Here is a 21,366-nt window from a genome sequence, read left to right on the forward strand (position 1 = left end):
GCGCTCCCCACCCTTTCCCACGCTGAGTGGTGCTCCCCTGCGTACAGGCGCCACTCTCCCTTGGCCACTCCTCTATCGCGGGGCACTTGGGTTGTGACGCCTTTGTCAGCTTTTTCTTTGCTTTTATTCTTTTTTTTTTTTTAATATATTTTATTGATTTTTTACAGAGAGAAAGGGAGAGAGATAGAGAGTTAGAAACATCGATGAGAGAGAAACATCGATCAGCTGCCTCCTGCACATCTCCTACTGGGGATGTGCCCGCAACCCAGGTACATGCCCTTGACCGGAATCGAACCTGGGACCTTTCAGTCCGCAGGCCGACGCTCTATCCACTGAGCCAAACCGGTTTCGGCTTTGCTTTTATTCTTGATGTACGTTTCTCAGGGTGTGGTCAGCTTCTTTGCTGAGCGCTTGTTTAAAGAAAGGCTTTATTTCCTTAGAGCAGTTTCAGGTTCAGAGATTTCCCCTATGCCCCCAGCCCCCCGCCCCCCGTGGCAGGAGGCTAGTGAGTAGCAACCCAGTGCAGGGCACCAGCCAACTGGAGGGCCCTGTGGTGTGCAGGAGGCCATCGTGGCCCCCAAGTTCGGAGGGGAAGGAGGGGAGGAAGACGAGGAGGAGGAGGAGGAGGAAGAGGAGAACGTGGACGACGCGCAGGAGCTGCTGGACGGCATCAAGGAGAGCATGGAGCAGAACGCAGGTAACAGTCCCCCCACATCCCCCACTCCCTCCACCCCACTCCCTCCACCCCCCCCCCCCCCTACCGCACAGGGGCCGTGGGCCTGTGAACCAGGGCTTGTTTGTTTGCTTTTCCTCCAAGTAAACAAATTTTTATTTTTTAATTAATTTTATTTTTCTAATTCGGTCTCAGAGTCTTTCCAATTCCCCTTCTTTGTTATAAAAGACTATTTGTTTGCTATTATAAGTTAAGTATAGAAATAAGAACCACAAAGAAATGCCATTTATAATCTCCCCTCCCAGGGGAAAAGAAAGTCATCATTAATATTCTGGTGATTGATCGTCAGACTGGAAAGGCCCTGGCTGTGTGGCTCAGTGGTTGGGTGTGGTCCTGTGCACGGGAAGGCTTCCCGGTCAGGGCACATGTCCAGGTGGCAGGTGCCATCCACAGTTGGGGGCGTGCAGAAGGCAGCTGATGGATGTTCTACCCTCACATCGATGTTTCTCTTTCTCCCTCTCCCTTCCTCTCTCGCTAAAAATCAATAAAAATACATTTTTAAAAATAAGGTGGAAAGAACTATCTATGTTTAAAAAAATGAAATGTATTGTTATAAGTCTTTTATAAGCATCAAAAATCATTAATTAAAGGGCAAAAACAAACCAGGAAAAAAATATTTGCCACCAATATGATAGAGTTAATAATCTTTTTTAAAAATATGTTTTTATTGAATTCAGAGAGGAAGGGAGAGGGAGCAAGAGATAGAACCACCAATGATGAGAGAGTATCATTGATTGGCTGCCTCTTACATACTACTGGGGATTGAGCCCACAAACCAGGCATGTGCCCTTGACTGGAATATAATCTTGGTATATAAAATACTCAGGCAGCCCAGCCAGCATGGCTCAGGGGTTGAGCGTTGATCTATGGACCAGGAGGTCATAGTTCGATTCCCGGTCAGGGCACATGTCCGAGTTGCGGGCTTGATACCCAGTGTGGGTTGTGCAGGAGGCAGCCAATCAATGATTCTCTCTCATCATCGATATTTTTATCTCTCTCTCCCACTCCCTTCCTCTCTGAAATCAGTGAAAATATATTTTAAAAAATAAAAACATAAAATAAAATACTCAGGCAAACTAGTAAGAAAATCATTAAGCCCTTAATAGAAAAAAATTGATGAATAAGGAGGACCATAGATAATGCAGGAAGGAATACAAATCAATGGGAAAACGTTCCTCCTCATGTTTGGACATAAGAAACATCCAAACCTGTAGAGAATTTCTGTAAGAGTCTGAGCCAGACTCTCAGGAGGACATATGCCCGGGAGCAAGATCTCAATGCTCTGGAGACTGCAGTGGGCAGTGTTTCTTCATTCGAGATTAAGGAGAGAGGGTAAGGGAGGTTATATGGAGGAGGGAGGTAACAAGGAGGGGGGGGGGGGGACTGGATTACAGGGGAGTTAACAAGATTACTTGCTCCCTCGAGCGTTACTCCCCCCTCCCAAGGGTATTACAAGCACTTCAGGCACTTCTAGAGGCACAAGAACAATGGACAGAGCTGGCTGGTCACTTTTCACTAGGAAGTGGTGTTCCTGGGGCGTGACTACCCACCATGACCTGCCCGGTTAGGAATTCATGATGAGAGCGCCCTGCGATGTTACTTTTCATACAACCCCTTTTCCATCCATACTCACTTGGTAATTTTTTTTTTTTTTTTTTTTTTTTTTACAGAGAGGAAGGGAGAGGGATAGAGAGTCAGAAACATCGATGAGAGAGAAACATCGATCAGCTGCCTCCTGCACACTCCCTACGGGGGATGTGCCTGCAACCAAGGTACATGCCCTTGACTGGAATCGAACCTGGGACCCTTGAGTCCCAGGCCGATGCTCTATCCCAGCCGTGGGCAAACTATGGCCCGCGGGCCGGATCCGGCCCGTTTGAAATGAATAAAACTAAAAAAAAAAAAAAAAAGACCGTACCCTTTTATGTAATGATGTTTACTTTGAATTTATATTAGTTCACACAAACACTCCATCCATGCTTTTGTTCCAGCCCTCCGGTCCAGTTTAAGAACCCATTGTGGCCCTCGAGTCAAAAAGTTTGCCCACCCCTGCTCTAGCCACTGAGCCAAACCAGTTAGGGCACTCACTTGGCACTTTTAACCAGTTTATAGAACAAACTCATCACAGGCAAGTGTCACTCTAAACTCAAAACCTGGGCTCACTTTTCCCCTCCCTGGGAAGGAGGTCAAGGCTGGTCCCACCTCGACCCTATGTGATAAGTCAGCGGCCTCCTTGGCCAGTCATGCTTTACGAAGTCCGCTCATATCACCGCAGACGGGGCGTGGAACGGAGATGTTACCAAGGGACCTGGCTCCCCAGCAGGAAGACCGCCAGTCAGCCGTTATTAGAAAAAGAAAGCCATTTCGCCCTGGCCGGTTTGGCTCAGCGGTTGGGGCGTCGTCAGCCCCCGGACCGAAGGGTCGCAGGTTCAATTCCTGGCCAAGGGCACGTACTTCATCACAGGTTCATCCCTAGAGGGGCACGTGCAGGAGGCTGCCAATTGGTGTGTCTCTCTCAGGTTGATGGTCTCTCTTTCTCTTCCCTTCACCTCCCTCCCTTCCCCTCTTTGTAAAAATAAATGGGAAAAAGATCCTCAGGTGAGGATTGAAAAAACAACAGCACCATTCCATTTTTATACCCAGCCAGCGGAGTTCTTCCATCACCCTGGGTATATTAGTACCATCTGCAGAGCAGCCTGGTAGTGTGGGCTCGCCCAGTGGAGAGTTTCTGCCCTGGCCGCCTTATCAAGCACATCTGGCTTCTGCTCTCTGTTTACTTCTCCCCTCTTGCTGGTGGCTGTTTCTCATCCCCCAGGGCTGGTGTGAGGGAGGGACAGGGGAAAACTGCCCTGGGTGACAGGACGCTGGGCGCTTGCTGCTGCTTCCTGGTGTTGTGCTTCTGTGGGCCACAGAGGACGTCCCCGCCTTACCCTGAGGCCCTGCCCCTGAGTGCCCGCCCACCTCTGCTCTTCTGGCCCTTGGTCCTCCAGGCGGGCCTCTTCCCAGCTACTCATCTTCAGAAGGCTTGTCCCTCCATGCCCTCCCGCCTCCTCCCCGCTCCCCCAGGCCACGCCAATCTGGTGTTCAGAGGCGGAGAAAACGGTGTTAGCATACACTGAGTGTCCACTTAAACCAGCTGCTTGGTTTCTGCTCTGGTGTGGGCTGGGCTGGGGGAGGGGGGTGGAATTTAGAGAGATTTCTTGGTTTCTGCTCTGGGTTGGGCTGGGGGAGGGGGGTGGAATTTAGAGAGATTTCTTGGTTTCTGCTCTGGGCTGGGCTGGGGGAGGGGGGTGGAATTTAGAGCAATTTCTCAGAGGAACAGGAAGGTGAGCAGAAAACACAAAGGCTTTGAGATGCAACACAGCGTCTGCCTCACCCAGAGACGCTGGGAGTCTCTCTCCCAGTTTAGAGTCTAACAGCGCCCTGGCTCCCACCCTTTAGGGGAGAGGAGAACACCCGAGAGGAGGTGCCCCCGGTGGGGACCCCTGTGGGAGGAAATTGGGCCAGGCCGCATTACAGGGGGAGGCGCATGTGAGACCTTGCGTCCTGACATGGCATCCGTTTGGCTCAGATACACTCATAACATTCTTCTAAAAAATATAAAAAATTAAGGGTGGGAGACCTGGAATTTTAGGAATCCACAGGTGTACGTGGCCATGTGTACACACACTTTAAGCCCGAGGTGTAAGGACAGAAGAGAACGCTGGGGCTGGTGACCGATGCCGCCCCCAGAAGAGAGGCAAGACCCATGGGTGTTGGAGCTAACCGGATGAGACAATCCCCGCACGATGTTTGTAGACGGGGACCTAGATAGCAGGTCTCTGCCAGGGCCCAGCAGTCTGACCTGGGGCGTCCTGTCACAGCACGGTGTGACGCGCCAGCCGGGCTCTCTCCGTGCCCGGGGAGGGGACGCGTAGGAGAGTTACAGCAGGAGCAGCGCCACGTTGAGAACAGTCACTGCCCATGCTGAAGAAGGGCTGTCTTTGGCCTTGGCCGGAGGCTGTTCCGCCCAGATGCAAGGGGCCAGTGTGGCTCAGCAGCTTCTGCCTGGAGGGGTCCTGGGAGAGGGCAGAGGGCAAGGTCTCTGGGGGAGGGAAAGTCTTCAGAACTCTTCCCAGCCCCCTCTTCCCAGCCACCCACCACTTCTGCAAGCTTGGGAGATTTCCTCAATCCCCTCTAGTTTGTCCAGAAACCCTTCCTCATCATATTTATCAGAAACTAGAACATGGGCCTTGATTATGTTTGAACAAACAAGGCCTTGGGGCGCACCGCAGAGACCCACAGGGAAATTTCGCAGCATGGGGACACACAGGTGAGCTCGCGTGTCCCTAACATGGCCCCGTTTGTGACTGTATGACTCTAACGATTCCAGCAAGACAGATGTCGCAACCCCGCCATGAGGCACCTCCACGTCCTGTTCACACATAATTCCACTCCCGTCGGCCTCTGACAATGCAGCCAAACCAGGGACATGGTTAAACCTCTGGTGCACCAGTTAGATTCCTGTTGCTCACTTTATATAGTTCAGGTGTGTGGGGTAAGAAGATATTTTTATTGATTTCAGAGAGGAAGGGAGAGAGAGAGAGATATATATATAGAAACATCAATGATGAGAGAGAATCATTGATCGGCTGCCTCCTGCATGCCCCCTACTGGGGATCAAGCCCGCAACCCAGTCATGTGCCCCAACAGGGAATAAAACTGTGACCTCCTGGTTCATAAGTCGACACTCAACCACTGAGCCACACCAGCCAGGGCTTTTCGGCAGCTTAAAAGAGAAAGGTGCCTTTGAGGCTCAGCTCAACCTTGATTTTTAGTCAAAGGCAGCAGCTGTGTATTGGGCGCCTCGTAGGAATACGTCATGTGCTAGCAACACACACGAGCACCACCTCAGTTCGTACAACAGAAGCATGTGCCAGCATGTGTACGGCTACAGGGGTATCCTATCCAAGTACAGCCGAGTAAACCCCACTGGTAAATGGGAGCACTCCGGGCTTCTCCGCGCACTTCTGCACCCGGGAGCTGTGACCACACACACATTCTGGAAATGCCAGCATCCGCGTTTGCTCCTGTTCTTTCACGGAAACAAGCCCCCTGGGGGCTCCTATTTGATTGTGCGCTGGAGTTCACGTGTCGTGTTCGAAATCCCAAACCACCTATTTGTCACTTGAAGGGAAACATAAGGGGCTGCACGATCATTTTTCAGGTGACGGCAGCGTGTAACCCTATGCAGAAGGTGACTCCACAGTCATATATATATTGTTTTTCTTTTTGTTAGGCCGACTGGAAGACCAATATGTAATTCGGTTTGTGAAAGAAAAGCTGAGATCTATGCCTTGCAGGAACCAAGGTTACATTTTGGACGGATTCCCCAAGACCTACGACCAAGCCAAAGACCTGTTCAACAGTAAGCCGGAGGGCGCCCTCTTTTTTGAATGTGAACATTCAGACAAGGCGCCAGTCTACTCCTCAGAGTAATAGCCACTCAATTAAAATTAGTGACTGCTAGTTAAAATCGTTTCATTTTTGAACAATAAAGATTTTTAAAAAATTAAAAATAATTTAATTTTTTCGAGCTACCCATAGTAATAATAGGTAACAAACACGATGATGTATTTTTTTAAATCTTTATTGTTGAAAGTATTACAGATGTCCCCTTTTTCCCCCTTGACCACTTCTAGGCCCCCCCCCCGCCCCCCGCCCCCACCGCCCCAGGCCTTCACCACACTATTGTCTGTGTCCCTGGGTGATGCATATATGCACACAAGTTCTGTGGTTGGTCTCTTCCCACCCACCCCTGCCTTCCTGTAAGTATGACAACGATGTCTATTTTGTTTTATTAGAAGACGAGGAGGAGGAGGAGGAGGAAATCAGAGGCAAAATGTTTCCCTTTGATAAACTGACCATACCTGGTAAGTTTAAAATATTTCTCCAGGGTCACATGTAAAGGAATGCCATCTGATATCTCCTTTGAACCAGAACAGTCTTTTTGATGTTAATAAAGTAGGGTTTTCTTCTTGTAGAAAAGCAGTCAATTGATACACACTGAAAATCAAATTCCCAAACTGAAGGATGCATTGGGGGTAAATGTGAGGGATATTCCGTTTCTCTGAGAACGTTTATTTCTGCTGCTCCCCGCTGTAACGAAGCCACAAACGTGGCCAGTCTGTTGAAGCCCAGAGGCCCTTGGCGAGCCCCCGGGGACTGGATCACGGGCGCTCCTACCTGCTTCAGGGGCCAGCGATGCCATCGCCTTTTCCAGGAGACATGCAGAATCCAGCACTGAGCAGGGCAGGCAAAACGCCTTCCAGTTCGCAGTGAACGTGGCTGGCGGCAAGCCTGTCCTATCAGATATTTACCCAGAGGTTTCACAATGTGCTCTTGAAAGAGAGGCATAAACAATGTCCCAAGGAAAAGGAGTTGCTGAGTAGCTAGCGGCCATTTCTTCTGACCTTGCCATGAACTTGAAAAGTTGTTTTTTCCCCTCTCTCTCTTAAAAAAAAAAAAAAATCAGTTTGTCCTGGCCGGTTAGGCTCAGTGGTTGAGTATTGATCTATGAACCAGGAGATCACGGTTTGGTTCCCCGTCAGGGCACATGCCCCAGTGGGGGGTGTGCAGAGGGCAGCCAATTGGAGATTCTCTCTTGTTATTGATGTTTCTCTCTCTCTCTTCCTATCCCTTCCTCTCTGAAATCAATAAAAATATTTAAAAAATAAAATAAAAATAAAAACTCAGTTTGGATGAACTGTAATCATAGGAGATAACTGTTGGCCATGTGGCTAATACAAACTATTTTCAACAACTTGGTACAAGGGTTGTGTCTCAGAGGGTGAGAATCCCCCTGCTCTTCCTTAGTTCTTACAGCTGGACTAATCCTATAGAATAAAAGCATAGTATGCAAATTGTCCCCTCGACGGGGAGTTTGTCTGGGAGTTCGACCAGGGGGGGCAAGGCCCGGCCGGCAGCTGGCAGCCACTTAGGGACCCTACCAGTGCATGAATTTTGTGCTCTGGGCTTCTAGTGATAAAAATAATAGAATTGACACAGACTAGATTAACAGGAGAAAAACCAACCAAATACACACGCATGGGGCTGGGGGAGGGTAGGGGAATTCACAATAAGATGCTCAGAACATAAAATGAGAGTCAAAGAAATGATCTAATACTTTTTAGACAAAAAACAAAAAAATGGATGAGAAACTGGCAGAAGAAGAAAGTGCTCATTAAAAAGGAATCTATGCAAGTTTTGGGTATTCCTCTTTGTTGGGAATCCAAACAAAGTCTGGGTTTGAGTAGTAAACTGGCTCTCACAGGTAGGAGGCCCCGTTTATATTAATTTGGCAAATCAGCCACTAAAGCATTTCGCTTGTATCCACAGGTCTCACTGGGGCTTGACTGGGAAACTGATGACGGGTACCACGGGGTTATTAGAGATTTGCTATTTACAATTTCTGCTGCTTTTGTTTTATTTATTTTTGTTGTTAATCTTCACCCAAGGATATTTTTCCATTGCTTTTTTTTTAGAGAGAGTGGAAAGGAGAGTGAGAGACAGAGAGAGAAACATCGATGTGAGAGAGACACGTTGATTGGTTGCCTCTCACACTCACCCCGACCGGGGCCTGGGATTGAGCCTGCAACCGAGGTACCTGCCCTTGACCGGATTCGAACCCGTGACCCTTCAGTCCAAGGGTTGACACTCTATCCACTGAGCCAGGGCTCAGCTGCTTTTTATAAAGGAAGGAAGGGAGGGAACGAGGATGGAAGGAAGAAGGGAAGGGAAGGGAAGGGAAGGGAAGGGAAGGGAAGGGAAGGGAAGGGAAGATAATAGATCCTCCAATTACCGACAGGTTGGACCTCACAGGGTAGTGTCTGAAAATGTCCCTGGTTTGCATGTATTCAACCTCCACCAGAGGCAGCAAGAAGCCAAGTTGCCAGGCCATTTTCAGCAACAGGAGGTCTGAGCTGCCAACCAGGAGTTTTCCTGTCTGACCGTCCCCCTCCCCAGCCCCTGCCCCCCTGCACCTGCTGGTTAGGTAACCCGGGCGGCCACTGGGTTAACCCAGGTGCCTCTTCTTCCCCCCAGAATTTGTCTGCATGCTGGATGCCTCGGACGAGTTCCTGAAGCTGCGGGTGATGAACCTGCCTGAGAGCGTGGTGGTGGGCACCCACTACAGCCAGGACCAGTTCCTCCGGTCGCTGAGCAACTTCCGTGACCTCAACACCGAGGACGAGACGGTCTTCAACTACTTCGATGAACTCGAGATCCACCCCATACACATTGGTACGGGATGAGCCCCTGGAGGAGAACGGGAGTGTGGAGAGCCTCCGCCAGGTGGCGGACCCTCCAGCTGACCCCTCCGCCCCCCCCCACCCCCCTCCACCCCGCAAAAGGCCATGGTAGGGCTGGGGGGAATGGTGGGTGGCAACAGGGACAAACAGGGACTTCTCCTGGGGTGACCTGCGTGAGGATTTGGCGGCGGAGCGTTGTTATGTGAAAACACATGGATATATTATGAAATGGAATGCCACATTGTGATTTATTTACTTATTTATAATAGGTTTTTATTTATTTTTAGAGGGAGAGGGATAGAGAGTAGAAACATTGATGAGAGAGAAACATCATCGATCGGCTGCCTCTTGCACACCCCCTCCTGGGGATCAAGCCCAAAACCCGGGCATGTGTCCTGACCAGGGATGGAACCAGTGACCTCTTGGTTCCTGGGTCAACGCTCAACCACTGAGCCACACGGGCCAGGCTGGAATACCAAATTTTTCAAGGGCATTTCAAAGACATGTGTTTGCTGCCGGCTGCTGTGGGCCATTTCCCCAGTTGCCTGGGGGCCGGCGGTCCTCACAGGAATACTACACCGGCCAGCTGAGTGCCCCCTGGCTACTCAGAAAAGCAAACAGCTCTCCATTGCCTTTCTGTGTTTCCTCTAAACACGACTCGGAGCTCAGCTCCCAGCAAACGCCCAGGAAACATGCTCTCGTCACCCTCGCCTTCATCATCACCCTCGCCCTCATCATCATCATCATGGCTGGGGCTCCAAACCTCAGCTGTCACTGCTGTTTCCACTCCCCTCAGCTAGGGGAGCCCCTAAACTTCCTTTCCGGCTTTCTGGACACTGATACTGCTTCCTCCTTTGGAAGCAGTGGCCAGGCCGACGCCTTGGGCCTCCCGAGGCCTCTCTTCACCCCCAGAGCCAGATGGGCAGCATTGGGAGGCTTAGAGCTAGTGTCAGGAGAGCCAATTCCAGGTCTGGACCTGTCTCAGTTTTCTCACCTGTGAAACGGGAGAATAATCCCTGGCTTGTAGAGTTGTTCCAAAGAGTAGCAGGAAGAGATAGGAAGTATCTGGCTCATTGGAGGAGTCCTAAAGCGGTAACTTCGTTTTTGCTCCCAGCACTAAGCCATCAAATGGCTGCTAAGAAATTGAAAGGTGACACTGCTTACGGATCTGCACTCCTCTGTTTCGCACCAGCAGAAGTGGCTGGGTCTTGCCCTCACCTAACTGTGTCTGTGCATATTGGACAGATTTCACATATTTTATATGTGAGGACCTGACGCCTACTAATTTGGAAAGTCCTCTACGCTATTTAATTAGAGAACGAGAAAAAAATGGCGAGCACATGTCACAAAAATAGCCATTGTCATCTTCTCAGTAAAACCCCAGAAATTATTTATGGAAAGATCAGGAGAGCTCCAGGGAGAAGCATCGAGAGAGACACAGTGATGACAGGGGAGTGAATGAGTGGCCATCGCGGTCCTGTCTCATTCTGTGCCGGACATGCTGTCCTCATCTCCACACCGACAACCCGGAGATCATAACAGCAAAGGGAGACGTGTGCCGCCAGGAGGGGCGCAGGGGGGGTGTCAAGGTCCGGAGAGCAGCCTGGCCTCCAAGGGTCTGGAAGGGCCTGGAAAGATGCTGGCACCACATTCTGTCTCTGCATCTGAATCCCCTTCTCTCTCATGCCCCTTTCCTCTCTCGCTCTTTGGACCAGAATCTCTCTCTCCTCTCTGGCTCCCATGGCAGCCCGGGGGCAGCCCTGCCACCCAGAGGTTCCGGGTTACCCTGGAGGCAAGCCTAGAGCTGGACGTGACTCTCAGTTCCGATCCACATTCCAAGAAGGTCAAGTCAGAGGCCACGTGCTGCCCAGGTGGCCAGGTGCCCCTCCCCGCCCATCCCCAGTGCCCCCGGGGGCAGCACTGTCCTGTGAGCCCTCCTCCGAAAGGGAGCCTTACAAAGCCCATCAGAGGCCCCTCAGGCGCAGCAAGGCTGGAATTACTGGAGGAACCAGGGGAAATCCATTTAAATGTCAGCGTGTGGGCACCGGCGCGCATGAGGTTTTTGTCTTTTTTTAACATGTTTTTGTTAATTTCAGAATGGGAGGGAGAGAGAGAGAAACATCAATGATGCGAGAGAATCATGGATGGGCTGCCTCCTGCACGCCCCACACTGGGGATCGAGCCCGCAACCCAGGCATGTGCCCTTGACCGGAATCGAACCCTTGACCTCCTGGTTCATAGGTCGATGCTCAACCCCTGTGCCACGCTGGCCAGGCTGCCTTTTTCTTTCTCGGTTTGTTTGTACCCACTAACTGACAAACTGTCTGTTCCGCCCCTCTTCCCGTGTCAGCACCGGGGTGCCTCTCGTCTAGGTCAAGGTGACAGTGTGTAACCAGGGGGTGGGGGAGGGGCCATCACCGTGGTGTACTTGGGGGCAGGGTGGGGGTCCCCGGGAGGAAGGTGTGGAGGGCTGAGTAGTGAATGCGTCCACGGCACACCCTTCCGTGCAGACACCTCCCAAGAACACCCAAGAGAGGGCTGAGGATGGACTGCGGGGTGACTCGGGGGGAACTCGTTGTTACCAACAAGCCTTTCTCTCTCTTTTTTTTCTTGGTCCTGATAGCGACATGAGTCAGGCACACTGCAGTTTGGACTTCTTTCCTCCTCAAGTAGGCTAACTAAAGTGGTTTAATTTTTAAAATCAATTAAAAACATGTCCCGAGAGAATTGATTCTCAGAAACAGAAAGCAAAGGAAACCTGGAGGTCACCCAGCCCGGCCTCCAGCAAATGTAGGGCTTCCTTTGGTGGGAACCCCAACCGAGGGCTCCCCGTCTTTGCCTGGATGCTTCCAGAGCTGGAGAACCGCCCCTCCACCCATCCGTCCGTCCATCAGTCCGCTTAAATCCACGGGGTCTGTCAGAGGCAGACGGGGGCGCAGGCTTCCTCCCTGTTTCCCAGGGCCGGTCTGATATCGGCCAGTGAGACAAGAAAGTCTGACCTGTGCTGGCAACTAGGAAAGGAAACCGCAGGTGGTAACTTACATAACGGACCCCCACAAGTTTACGGGTGGCGAATTTTCCCGACTATGGTCTCAGAACGCACTGTAGGTGGGCCCCGAATGTCAAGATGTGTTGACCGCTCCCTCTCTCCCGGTGTTTAAAGATGTAGGGAAGATTGAAGACCCTCACAACAGACTCACTATCAAACGGCTCATCAAAGAGATTGGGGAGCCTCGGAATTATGGTTTAACGGATGAGGAAAAGGCCGAAGAGGAGCGCAAGGTGGCTGAGGAGCGCATGGCCAGGGAGGCGATGGTGGAAGCGGAGCGGGAGCACAAGGAAGCCGTGGAGATGGCCGAGAAGATTGCTCGCTGGGAGGAGTGGGTGAGTGTGTGTGTGCGTGCAGGCTTGTGTGTGTGTGTGCATGCAGGCTTGTGTGTGTGTGTGTGCAGGCTTGTGTGTGTGTGCGTGTGTATGCAGGCTTGTGTGCGTGTGTGCGTGTGTGCAGGCTTGTATGTGTGTGCAGGCTTGTATGTGTGTGCAGTCTTGTGTGAATGTATGCATGTGCAGGCTTGTGTGTGTGTGTGTATGCAGGCTTGTGTGTGTGTGTGCAGGCTTGTATGTGTGTGCAGTCTTGTGTGAATGAATGCATGTATGCAGGCTTGTGTGTGTGCAGATGCATGTATGCAGGCTTGTGTGTGTGCAGGCTTATGCGCGTGCAGGCTTATGTGTGTGCAGATGTATATATGCAGGCGTGTGTGTGCAGGCTTGTATGTGTGCAGGCTTGTGTGTGTGTATGTGTGTGCACGCATGTGCAGGCTTGTGTGTGTGCATTCCTGTGCAGGCTTGTATGTGTGTGTGCATGGGAACCTGTGGAGGGGGCCCCTGGCAAAGCCATTTAGGCCAGTGCACTTCCAATCCTGCTAATAGAGAAATGTCACAGAAATCCCCAAACCAGTTTTGTTTGTTAATTAGTCATGTGTACCATTTTAAAACGATGCCATAGTCTTCTGCTCAGTATAAATCACAACGAGAACAATAATGAGCTATCGCCAGCCGTGTTAGCAACACACATCCTGCCCCTGTAACGTGCTGCTGCGCGGCGACCTTGTGGTTTCAGTCGACTTCCCTCCGTTTACCCCCCGGCCCTGGGTGTCAGCCTCATTCCACCGTCCCCATCCCCCACTCTCACCTATGCTGCCCTTACAGTAGCTCGGAGCCCGCAGCTCTCCGCTCCTCAGGGGTCAGTGTGTCTCACCTGGGTTGTGGGCGGTGCCTTCCCCCTGGTCTCCCCAGCTCCGCAGCCTGTGTGTCTCCAATCCCTGCAGGCAGCCTCCTGAAGTGCAGGTGCTCACACACATTAACTCTTCAACACGCTCCGCTCCCTCTTCGCAGGCTCACCATCACCTGAGACAAAAGTCCAGACTCCTACCGTGGCCCCCAAGGTCCTTGGGGACCCGGCTGCTTCTAAGATTTCCCAGCGCATCTAAACATGCGCCGCCCGCGTGACACAGTTCCTCGCCTTTTAAAAAAAACTTTATTCAAAGTCATCTTTCCAAGGAGGCCTTTCCTGGACACGAGCCATATTTAAAATTTCAACCCCTGCCCTGGCCGGGTAGCTCAGGCTGGAGCATTGTCACCATACACCAAGGTTGCAGGTTCAATGAGGAGAATCATTTGATTCACTGCCTCCTGCACGCCCCCTACTGGGGATGAGCCCGCAGCCCGGGCATGTGCCCTGACCAGGAATCAAACTGTGACCTCCTGGTTCATAGGTCGATGCTCAACCACTGAGCCACGCTGGCCGGGCCATCGGTTGATTCTTGTATGTGCCCTGGCCTCCAACCCTGCTTTCTCGATTTTGTGCACACACACCACTCTGATAAACAAAAACTGATCTCACTGTGTCAGTGTTCATGCCTCCGATCACCAGCTTACCGACTTTTCCTGCGTTAGGACGTCACATTCCCTCTTATGCCGCACGCTGTCCCCGCCCATGCTGGAGCTGTGTGTCTTTTTCTTATTATTTTGCAAGAACCACTCCTGATCGGGTTGTGTGAGAGAAACAGGAATGGCCCAGGAGACACCGTTAGCCCACGTTGTCCGGACCCGGCTCCACTCTCTGGAGGTCCATGGCCCCGCGCCAGTCACTCTGTGTCCCGGCCTCTCCATGTGGGAGATGAGGAGGGTGATAGCACCTGCTTCATAGGGTCGCGGTGGTGACTGAAGAGTTCATGTGTGTGCAAACATGCAAACTGTTGCCTGGCAAACAGTGTGCTCTCCCATCAGATCTAAGCTTTTTATAATATAATGCAAATAGTTCTTTCTCAGCTCATCCGTCCTTTACTTTCAATATCATGTATGATGTTTCTTCTGGTCATAAAATATTTATGTTTAGCCCGGCTGAGGTGGCTCAGTGGTTGAGCTTCAACCTATGAACCAGGAGGTCACGGTTTGATTCCCAGTCAAGGCACATGCCTGGGTTGTGAGCTCGATCCCCAGTGTGGGGTGTGCAGGAAGCCGCCGATCAATGATTCTCTCTCATCATGATGTTTCTTTTCTTATTTATTTATTTTTATAATTTCTTTTTGTCTAAAGTTTTACATGTCTCCTTTTTCCTCAATTGAACCCCCCCAGCCATCATCATTGATGTTTCTATCTCCCTCTCCCCTCCTCTCTGAAATCAATATATTAAAAAATATATGAAAAATATATTAACAATATTTATGTTTATATGCCATCAAATCCATCAGTCTTCTCCCATTTGATTCCTGGGTTTGCTGTCTTGCTGGGAAAGTTCTCTTTTAAAAAAGATCAGTTAGGATTCCTTAGCTTGCAGGGGACAGAAAAGTCCATTGAAAATGTCTTGGCAATAGAGAAAGGTGCTGGATTCGCGTAACAGGAAAGCCCAGGGCAGGCTGGCTTCAGGCCAGGCTTGGTACAGTGGCTCAGAAGGCACCAAGGACCTCGCATCCCTCTCTCTGCTCCCTCCTCATTGTCGGTGTCACCCTTGGGCTCTTCCTGACGTGGCCCATGGACAGGAGGGGGGCTGGACGGATGGGCTTGCGTCCCATCTAAACCACTAGGCTGAGAAGGAAGATTTTTCAAAGGAAATATGGAATTATTTTTCCCAGGGGAGGGTGGCTGTATGCTGAGCAAGGAATAGCACATGTCCGCCAGACCAATGCCTTCTAGATCTGTTATCACTTCTATGGCCCTCCCTCCTTCCCTCCCTGCCTCTCTCCCTCCCTTCCTCCCCCACCTCCCTCCCTCCCTCTCTCCCTCTCTTTCTCTCCCTCCCTCCCTTCCTTCTTTTCTTCATCTAGACAGCGAGAAATGACTTCTGTTTAAGAAGTGAGATAGGGATCCAGCTTACTATTTCCTAAAAGACTAGCCCATGGTTACACCACCCTTTCTGTCTATTCTCTGCGGGTTGGAAAGGCCATCTTTATAATAATGCGGCGGCCATTTCTAGCACGCTCTAGTTCTGATGCATTGTGGGGGTGAGTCGTGTGAAAGAGTTCTCCCTTTTCTGACTCCCCCCCCCCCCTCCCCCGTGTTCTACTTGTAGAATAGACGGCTGGAAGACGTGAAAAGGGAAGAGACCGAATTACTCGAGGCGCAGTCCGCTCCCCTGAGGAACTACCTAATGACCTACGTTATGCCAACGCTCATGCGGGGTCTGAACGAGTGTTGCAAGGTCAGACCAGAGGATCCTGTGGATTTTCTGGTAAGAGACTGAGGGTGTTTGTTTCTTTAATATCAACTTGAAAATAAAATATACCTGAATCTAAATGGGAAGCCAGTTGACATAGAGAAATTGTGTGTCTGGCATTTGGGAAATAGCTTCTAATGCAGTGGTTCTCAACCTTCTGGCCCTTTAAATACAGTTCCTCATGTTGTGACCCAACCATAAAATTATTTTCGTTGCTACTTCATAACTGTCATGTTGCTACTGTGATGAATCGTCATGTAAATATCTGATATGCAGGACGGTCTTAGGTGACCCCTGTGAAAGGGTCGTTCGACTGCCAAAGGGGTCGCAACCCACAGGTTGAGAACCGCTGCTCTAATGCCTTCACAGTTTATAATAAGATTAAAAAATTTTTTTTATTGAATTTATTGGAGTAACATTGGTTAGTAAAATTATACAGGTTTCAGGAGTCCAGTTCTATAACGCATCATCTGTGTACTGCCTTGTGTGTTCACCACCCAAAGGCAAGTCTCCTCTGTCACCATTTATCCCCCTGTCCCCTGACTACCCCCCACCCCTCCCCCTCCTGTAGTCACCATACTGTTGTCTGTGTCTATGAGTTATTTTTTTTCCTTAATCCCTTCTCCCTTTTTCAACCAGCCTCCCAAGCCCCCTCCCTTCTAGCAGCTGTCAGTCTGTTCTCTATCTATGAGTCTGTTTCTATTTTGTTTATTTTGTTCGTCAGATTCCACCTATAAGTGAGATAATGTGGTATTTGTCTTTCTCTGGCTGGCTCATTGCACTTAGCTATAAGAACAGTTTTATTACTCATTTGAAAGTAAGAGGTTTGTACCCTTTTATTTTTAAATTGTGCACATTAATAGTACAAATATGTGGCCCACAAGTATCTTGAAGTGCCTTCTCATTGCCGACCCACCGCTATTCTTTCTCCCCCTTGTAGGCAGAGTACCTCTTCAAGCACAATCCCGCAACGCTGTGACGTGGAGGACCTCGAGCCACAGCCCTGCGCAGAGCTGGAGAGGACTCTGACATTGTCATGGACATTGCAACTTGAAAAATTGTTTTGAAATATGCTTTCCCAGTTTTTGGAAAATTCTCCTCCCCTTCCCTCGCCAGCAAATATTTTATTAAGTAAAATGATTAGGAAATGCTACATGGCAATGAGCGGCGACTTCATTACAATGATATGTGAAAGGCGCATTTGGTAAGGTATCTGTGCAGAGCTCACGGGACACACAGCGATCTGAGAGTTCAGGCTTAGACTCCGCAGTTTGCACACTAATGTTTGCAGTGATCAATAGTGTGGGGAGCATCGGACCATCTACTCTTTGAACATGTAGGCTAATGGGATTACACAATGTGCTGTGGCCCAAGTGCCTGTGGCGCTGGACACGGAAAGAAGTGAGGACGTGGATGCTTTGTGAGTCCCAGGGAGACAGAGGGGCCGGGCTTCCGCAAGGCTGCGGTCTGAGTTCAGGGTCAGGGCCCCAGCCAGTGAGTCCGAGAGCCCTAGGAACCTCTGGGCAGAAACATTCGTGTAACAGAACGAATAATTCTAGTATCTGTGGTCACCAGAAAATGGGCAAATATTTTTAACAAACTGACTGTACATCACAGGCATGAGCAATCACCCTCTGGGCTCCTCCTGTCCTAAAGGCCCTGTACTTCCCAGCTTCACCGAGGGGGAAGCTTGTTTAGGTTGATTGTAACGCTGTATCTCTTTCATCCCTTTAGATAATGTAATCTGAATATAACCGCGCTATTTTTTATTGTGATAAACACACGGAACATACAATGCGTGATTGTAACCACGCTTCAGTGTGCAGCTCAGTGACACTGAGCACGCGCAGTGCCGTCCCTTACCGCCGCGATCTAGCTCCGGGACCTTTCCTCACGCCACATGGAACCCATGTCCCCATCCTTTCTTTGCCTCAGCTCCCAGCACAGGGCTAGGGAACCTGTTTTCTGCCAAAGGCCATTTGGGTATTTATAACATCATTCACGGGCCATACAAAACTATCAACTTGAAAAATTAGCCTGGCCCTGGCTGGTTTGGCTCCGTGGATAGAGCATCAGCCTGCGGACTGAAGGGTCCCGGGTTCAATTCCAGTCAAGGGCACATGCCCGGGTTGTGGGCTTGATCCTCAGTGTGGGGCATGCAGGAGGCAGCTGATCAATGATTCTCTCTCATCATTGATGTTTCTCTCTCTCTCTCCCTCTCCTCTGAAATCAATAAAAATATATATTTAAAAAAAATTAGCCTGCTATGTTTGGTCAAAAATTTAATTAATTCACACCTAATGCCCTGGCAGGGCCAGACCAAAGGATCTCATGGGCCTTATATGGCCCGCAGGCCGATGTTCCCCATCCCTGTCCTAGCAGCCACTGATCTGCAGTCTGTCTCTATGGATTTCTCTATTCTGAATACTTTATATAAACAGAATCATACACACTGTGCCTTCCAGGTCTGCTTCTCTTCCAGGTCCAGCCAGGCCGAGCAGGTATCAGTGCTTCATTCCTTCTTATGGCTGAATAGTATTCCATTGGGATGGACCTACCACACTCAGTTTAATCATTCACTTCTTGATGGACATCTGGGCTGTTTCCACCTTTAAATATTGTGCATACAGCTGCTATGGACATTTCTGTACAAGTTCTTGTTTGGACACCTGTTGTCAATTCTCCTGGGTAGGAATCTAGGAGTAGAATTGCTGTCATATGGTCACTCTACATTCGACTTACTGAGGAACTGCCAAACCGTTTTCCACAGGACCGCATCATTTTACATTCCCAGCAGCAGTATCTGAGGATTCTAATTTCTCTGCATCCGTATCAACAGTGGTTAGTGTGTGTGTGTGCACGCGTGTGGTTAATGGTAATGGAGTGTGTATCACGTTGTGACTAAGCATCATTGCATGTGCTTGCTGGCCACCTGTACATCTTCTCTGGAGAAATGTATATTCAAGTCCTTTGCTCAACTGTTATTTGGGCTGTTGATCCTTTGTTATTGAGTTATAAGAGTTCTTTTTACAAAAAAAAATGTCTCTATTGATTTCAGAGAGAGGGAGAGGGTGATAGAACATTAGTGATGAGAGAATCAATAGGCTGCCTCCTGCATGCTCCCTACTGGGGATGGAGCCCACAACTCAGGTATGTGCCCTGACCAGGAGTCAAACTGTGACCTCCTGGTTCATGGGTCCATGCTCAACTGCTGAGTCACAAGGGCTGGGTAAGAGTTCTTTATATATTCCGGATATAAGATCCTTATCAGATAAATGACTTGTAAATATTTTCTACCATTTTGTGGCTTGTCTTTTCACTTTCTTGATGATCCCCTGTAATGCACAAAAGGTTGCAGGCTCTATAAGCATAATCAATGGACGCAGACAACAGGGGGTGAGGGTGAGGGCAAGGCTGGGGAGATGAGAGGACAATGGGATTATAAATTTATTTACCTTCTATAATTGAAACTTTGTAGCCTTGAGAGGAGCTCAGAGCCAGCCAGGCGGATAGGAGGGAAGCCTCCTGCTCGCTCCAGCTCCGTGGCCATGGCCAGGTGAAAGCAGGTATCTGGGGTTTATTTACCTTCTATAATTGAAACTTTGTTGCTTTGAGTGGAGCTCAGAGCCCGCCGCGGCAAGCAGGAAGTTTGGCTTCCTCCATCATTGGGGCAACCAAGCCTCCTGCTTGCTCCAGCTCCGTGGCTGCCAGCCGCCATCTTGGCTGGGTTAATTTGCAGATAGTCACTCTGATTGACTGGTGGGCATGGCTTAAGACATAGCGAAGGTATGGTCAATTTGCATGTTTATCTTTTATTAGTGTAGATAATCAGGGTCTCTACTTTCATGGAGCTTATATTTTAGTGAGAACGACAGAATAAATAATTTTAAAAAATTAAACAGAAAGTTCTGGTTATAAGGACTACCAGTATAATGCAAATAAACAAAGATTAGATAAGTGGTCTGGAAGGCCTGTATGAGGAAGGTGACACTGAGCTTCTGACTCATTGGAAAATGAGTCAGCCATTGAACGAGGCAGTACCGCAGACTGGGACAGTGTGGAGGCCCAGAGGCAGAAAGGAGCTTTTCATGTGGAAGGAAAAGAAGAGAGGCCAGGCCCAGCTGGTGTGGCTCAGTGGTCGAGTGTCAACCTGTGAGCCAGGAGGTCGCGGTTTGATTCCCGGTCGGGGCATATGCCTGGGTTGTGGGCTCAATCTCCGGTAGGGGTATGCAGGAGGCAGCCTATCCATGGTTCTCTCTCATCGCAGATGTTTCTGCTCTCTCTCCCTCTCCCTTCCTCTCTGAAATCAATTAAAATACTTTAGGGAAAAAAACAGGAGGCCAGGAGGGCTGTAGCACAGCCAGGAAAGGGGAAGAGTTTGAGATGAGGCTGGAGAGAGAATTAAGAGCCAAATTATGCAGGGTCTTGTAAGCCATTGTTAAGCTTGGTTTTATTCTAAGAGCAACAGGAAGCCATGACATTTGGGTTTAATTTTGTGGGGGGGTGGATAAATCTGGACCAGCTACTATATGGAGAATGGTCTGGAGAAAAGCATGAGAGGAAGTGGGAGGGGTACCGAGCATACGGCAATGGTCTAAGAGAAGACAGTGGCTAAGATTGGGGTGGTGGCAGAGGAGGTGGAGAGAAGGGAATGGATTCCAGACAGATGTTGGAGGTGGCATCAATGGGACTCAATCATAGATTGGCTGTGGGTAGTGAGGGGAAGGAAGGAGTCACAGAGACTGATCGGTGCTTTGGCCTGATTACTGTGCTGTTGACTGAGAGGCAGAAACTAGAGGAGGCACAGGTTCGGGGCAGGTTCTAATCCACATGCTATTGTGGTTCTCTCCTCTTCCATGCAAATGGTGGGAGGCACATTCTTCAAGACATAAACACACATCTGAAAGGGGAATGAGAATTTAAAGAAAAGACTGCTTAAGAGTAGCAGTACTCATTCGGTTAAAATGCTAATGTTATTTTTACTTAGGTGACTCACAAATCTGGTTTTTAACTAAACTTTTTTATAAAGTGTGCACCAGTAAATAGCCAAATGAGTCACTGTGCTTCATTACTGGGGAGAGAATCTCCATCTCACCCAGTATCTCCCAAGTGACACTAAGTCACAAGCCAGGTTGCTCCCAGTATGTGAAGAGGTTCTGCCCCCAAGAACATCTTGGTGCATTTTTTGGATTCAAATGCACTGTGAACCTGAGAACCAGTTTAAGAATTCTTCCCTCTGTGTATGACATTGCCATTGGAACGAAACTTAAGATGATGGTTGAAAACATCTTTCCCCTTCTGAGCAGCTGGTAGAAAAGGCGCTGGGGTGGGCGAGGGTGGGGGTGAAGGGCAGGCAGTGGAGTGGAGACAGGAAGCAGCTGGAGGGAGTGGGTAAGGGCTCTGAGAACAGGCACCGCAAGGCTTCACCAGCTTAACCACAGACTGATAATTGGCATTATCTTACCCTCCACTTTCCTTGGCTCAAGTTTTATCCTTAAACTTGGGTCCTAAAAGTTGGGGATGTGTGAACACCTAGGTCATTACCCATGTGTGAAATTTTAGTTGCACTAGAGGCCTGGTGCATGAAATTCATGCACAGGTAGGTCCCTAGGCCTGGCGGGTGATCAGGG

General features: G+C 49.7%; 1 protein-coding gene across 1 annotated transcript in view; it reads left to right on the forward strand.

Annotated features, from left to right (window-relative positions):
• AK7 (adenylate kinase 7) overlaps window positions 1-16,900 on the forward strand; it is a 39,774-nt gene extending 22,874 nt beyond the window's left edge. The window contains exons 12-18 of the mRNA XM_081084000.1: window positions 562-697; window positions 6,012-6,140; window positions 6,577-6,645; window positions 8,816-9,013; window positions 12,185-12,405; window positions 15,593-15,751; window positions 16,677-16,900. Of these exons, the coding sequence (XP_080940126.1) occupies window positions 562-697; window positions 6,012-6,140; window positions 6,577-6,645; window positions 8,816-9,013; window positions 12,185-12,405; window positions 15,593-15,751; window positions 16,677-16,715 (951 nt within the window). The 3' untranslated portion in view covers window positions 16,716-16,900. The remainder of the gene's footprint in view (window positions 1-561; window positions 698-6,011; window positions 6,141-6,576; window positions 6,646-8,815; window positions 9,014-12,184; window positions 12,406-15,592; window positions 15,752-16,676) is intronic.
• Window positions 16,901-21,366: the final 4,466 nt, after the last annotated feature.

The sequence above is a fragment of the Myotis nattereri genome (genome assembly GCF_964212035.1).
Source record: "Myotis nattereri genome assembly, chromosome: 1".
Taxonomy (NCBI): domain Eukaryota; kingdom Metazoa; phylum Chordata; class Mammalia; order Chiroptera; family Vespertilionidae; genus Myotis; species Myotis nattereri.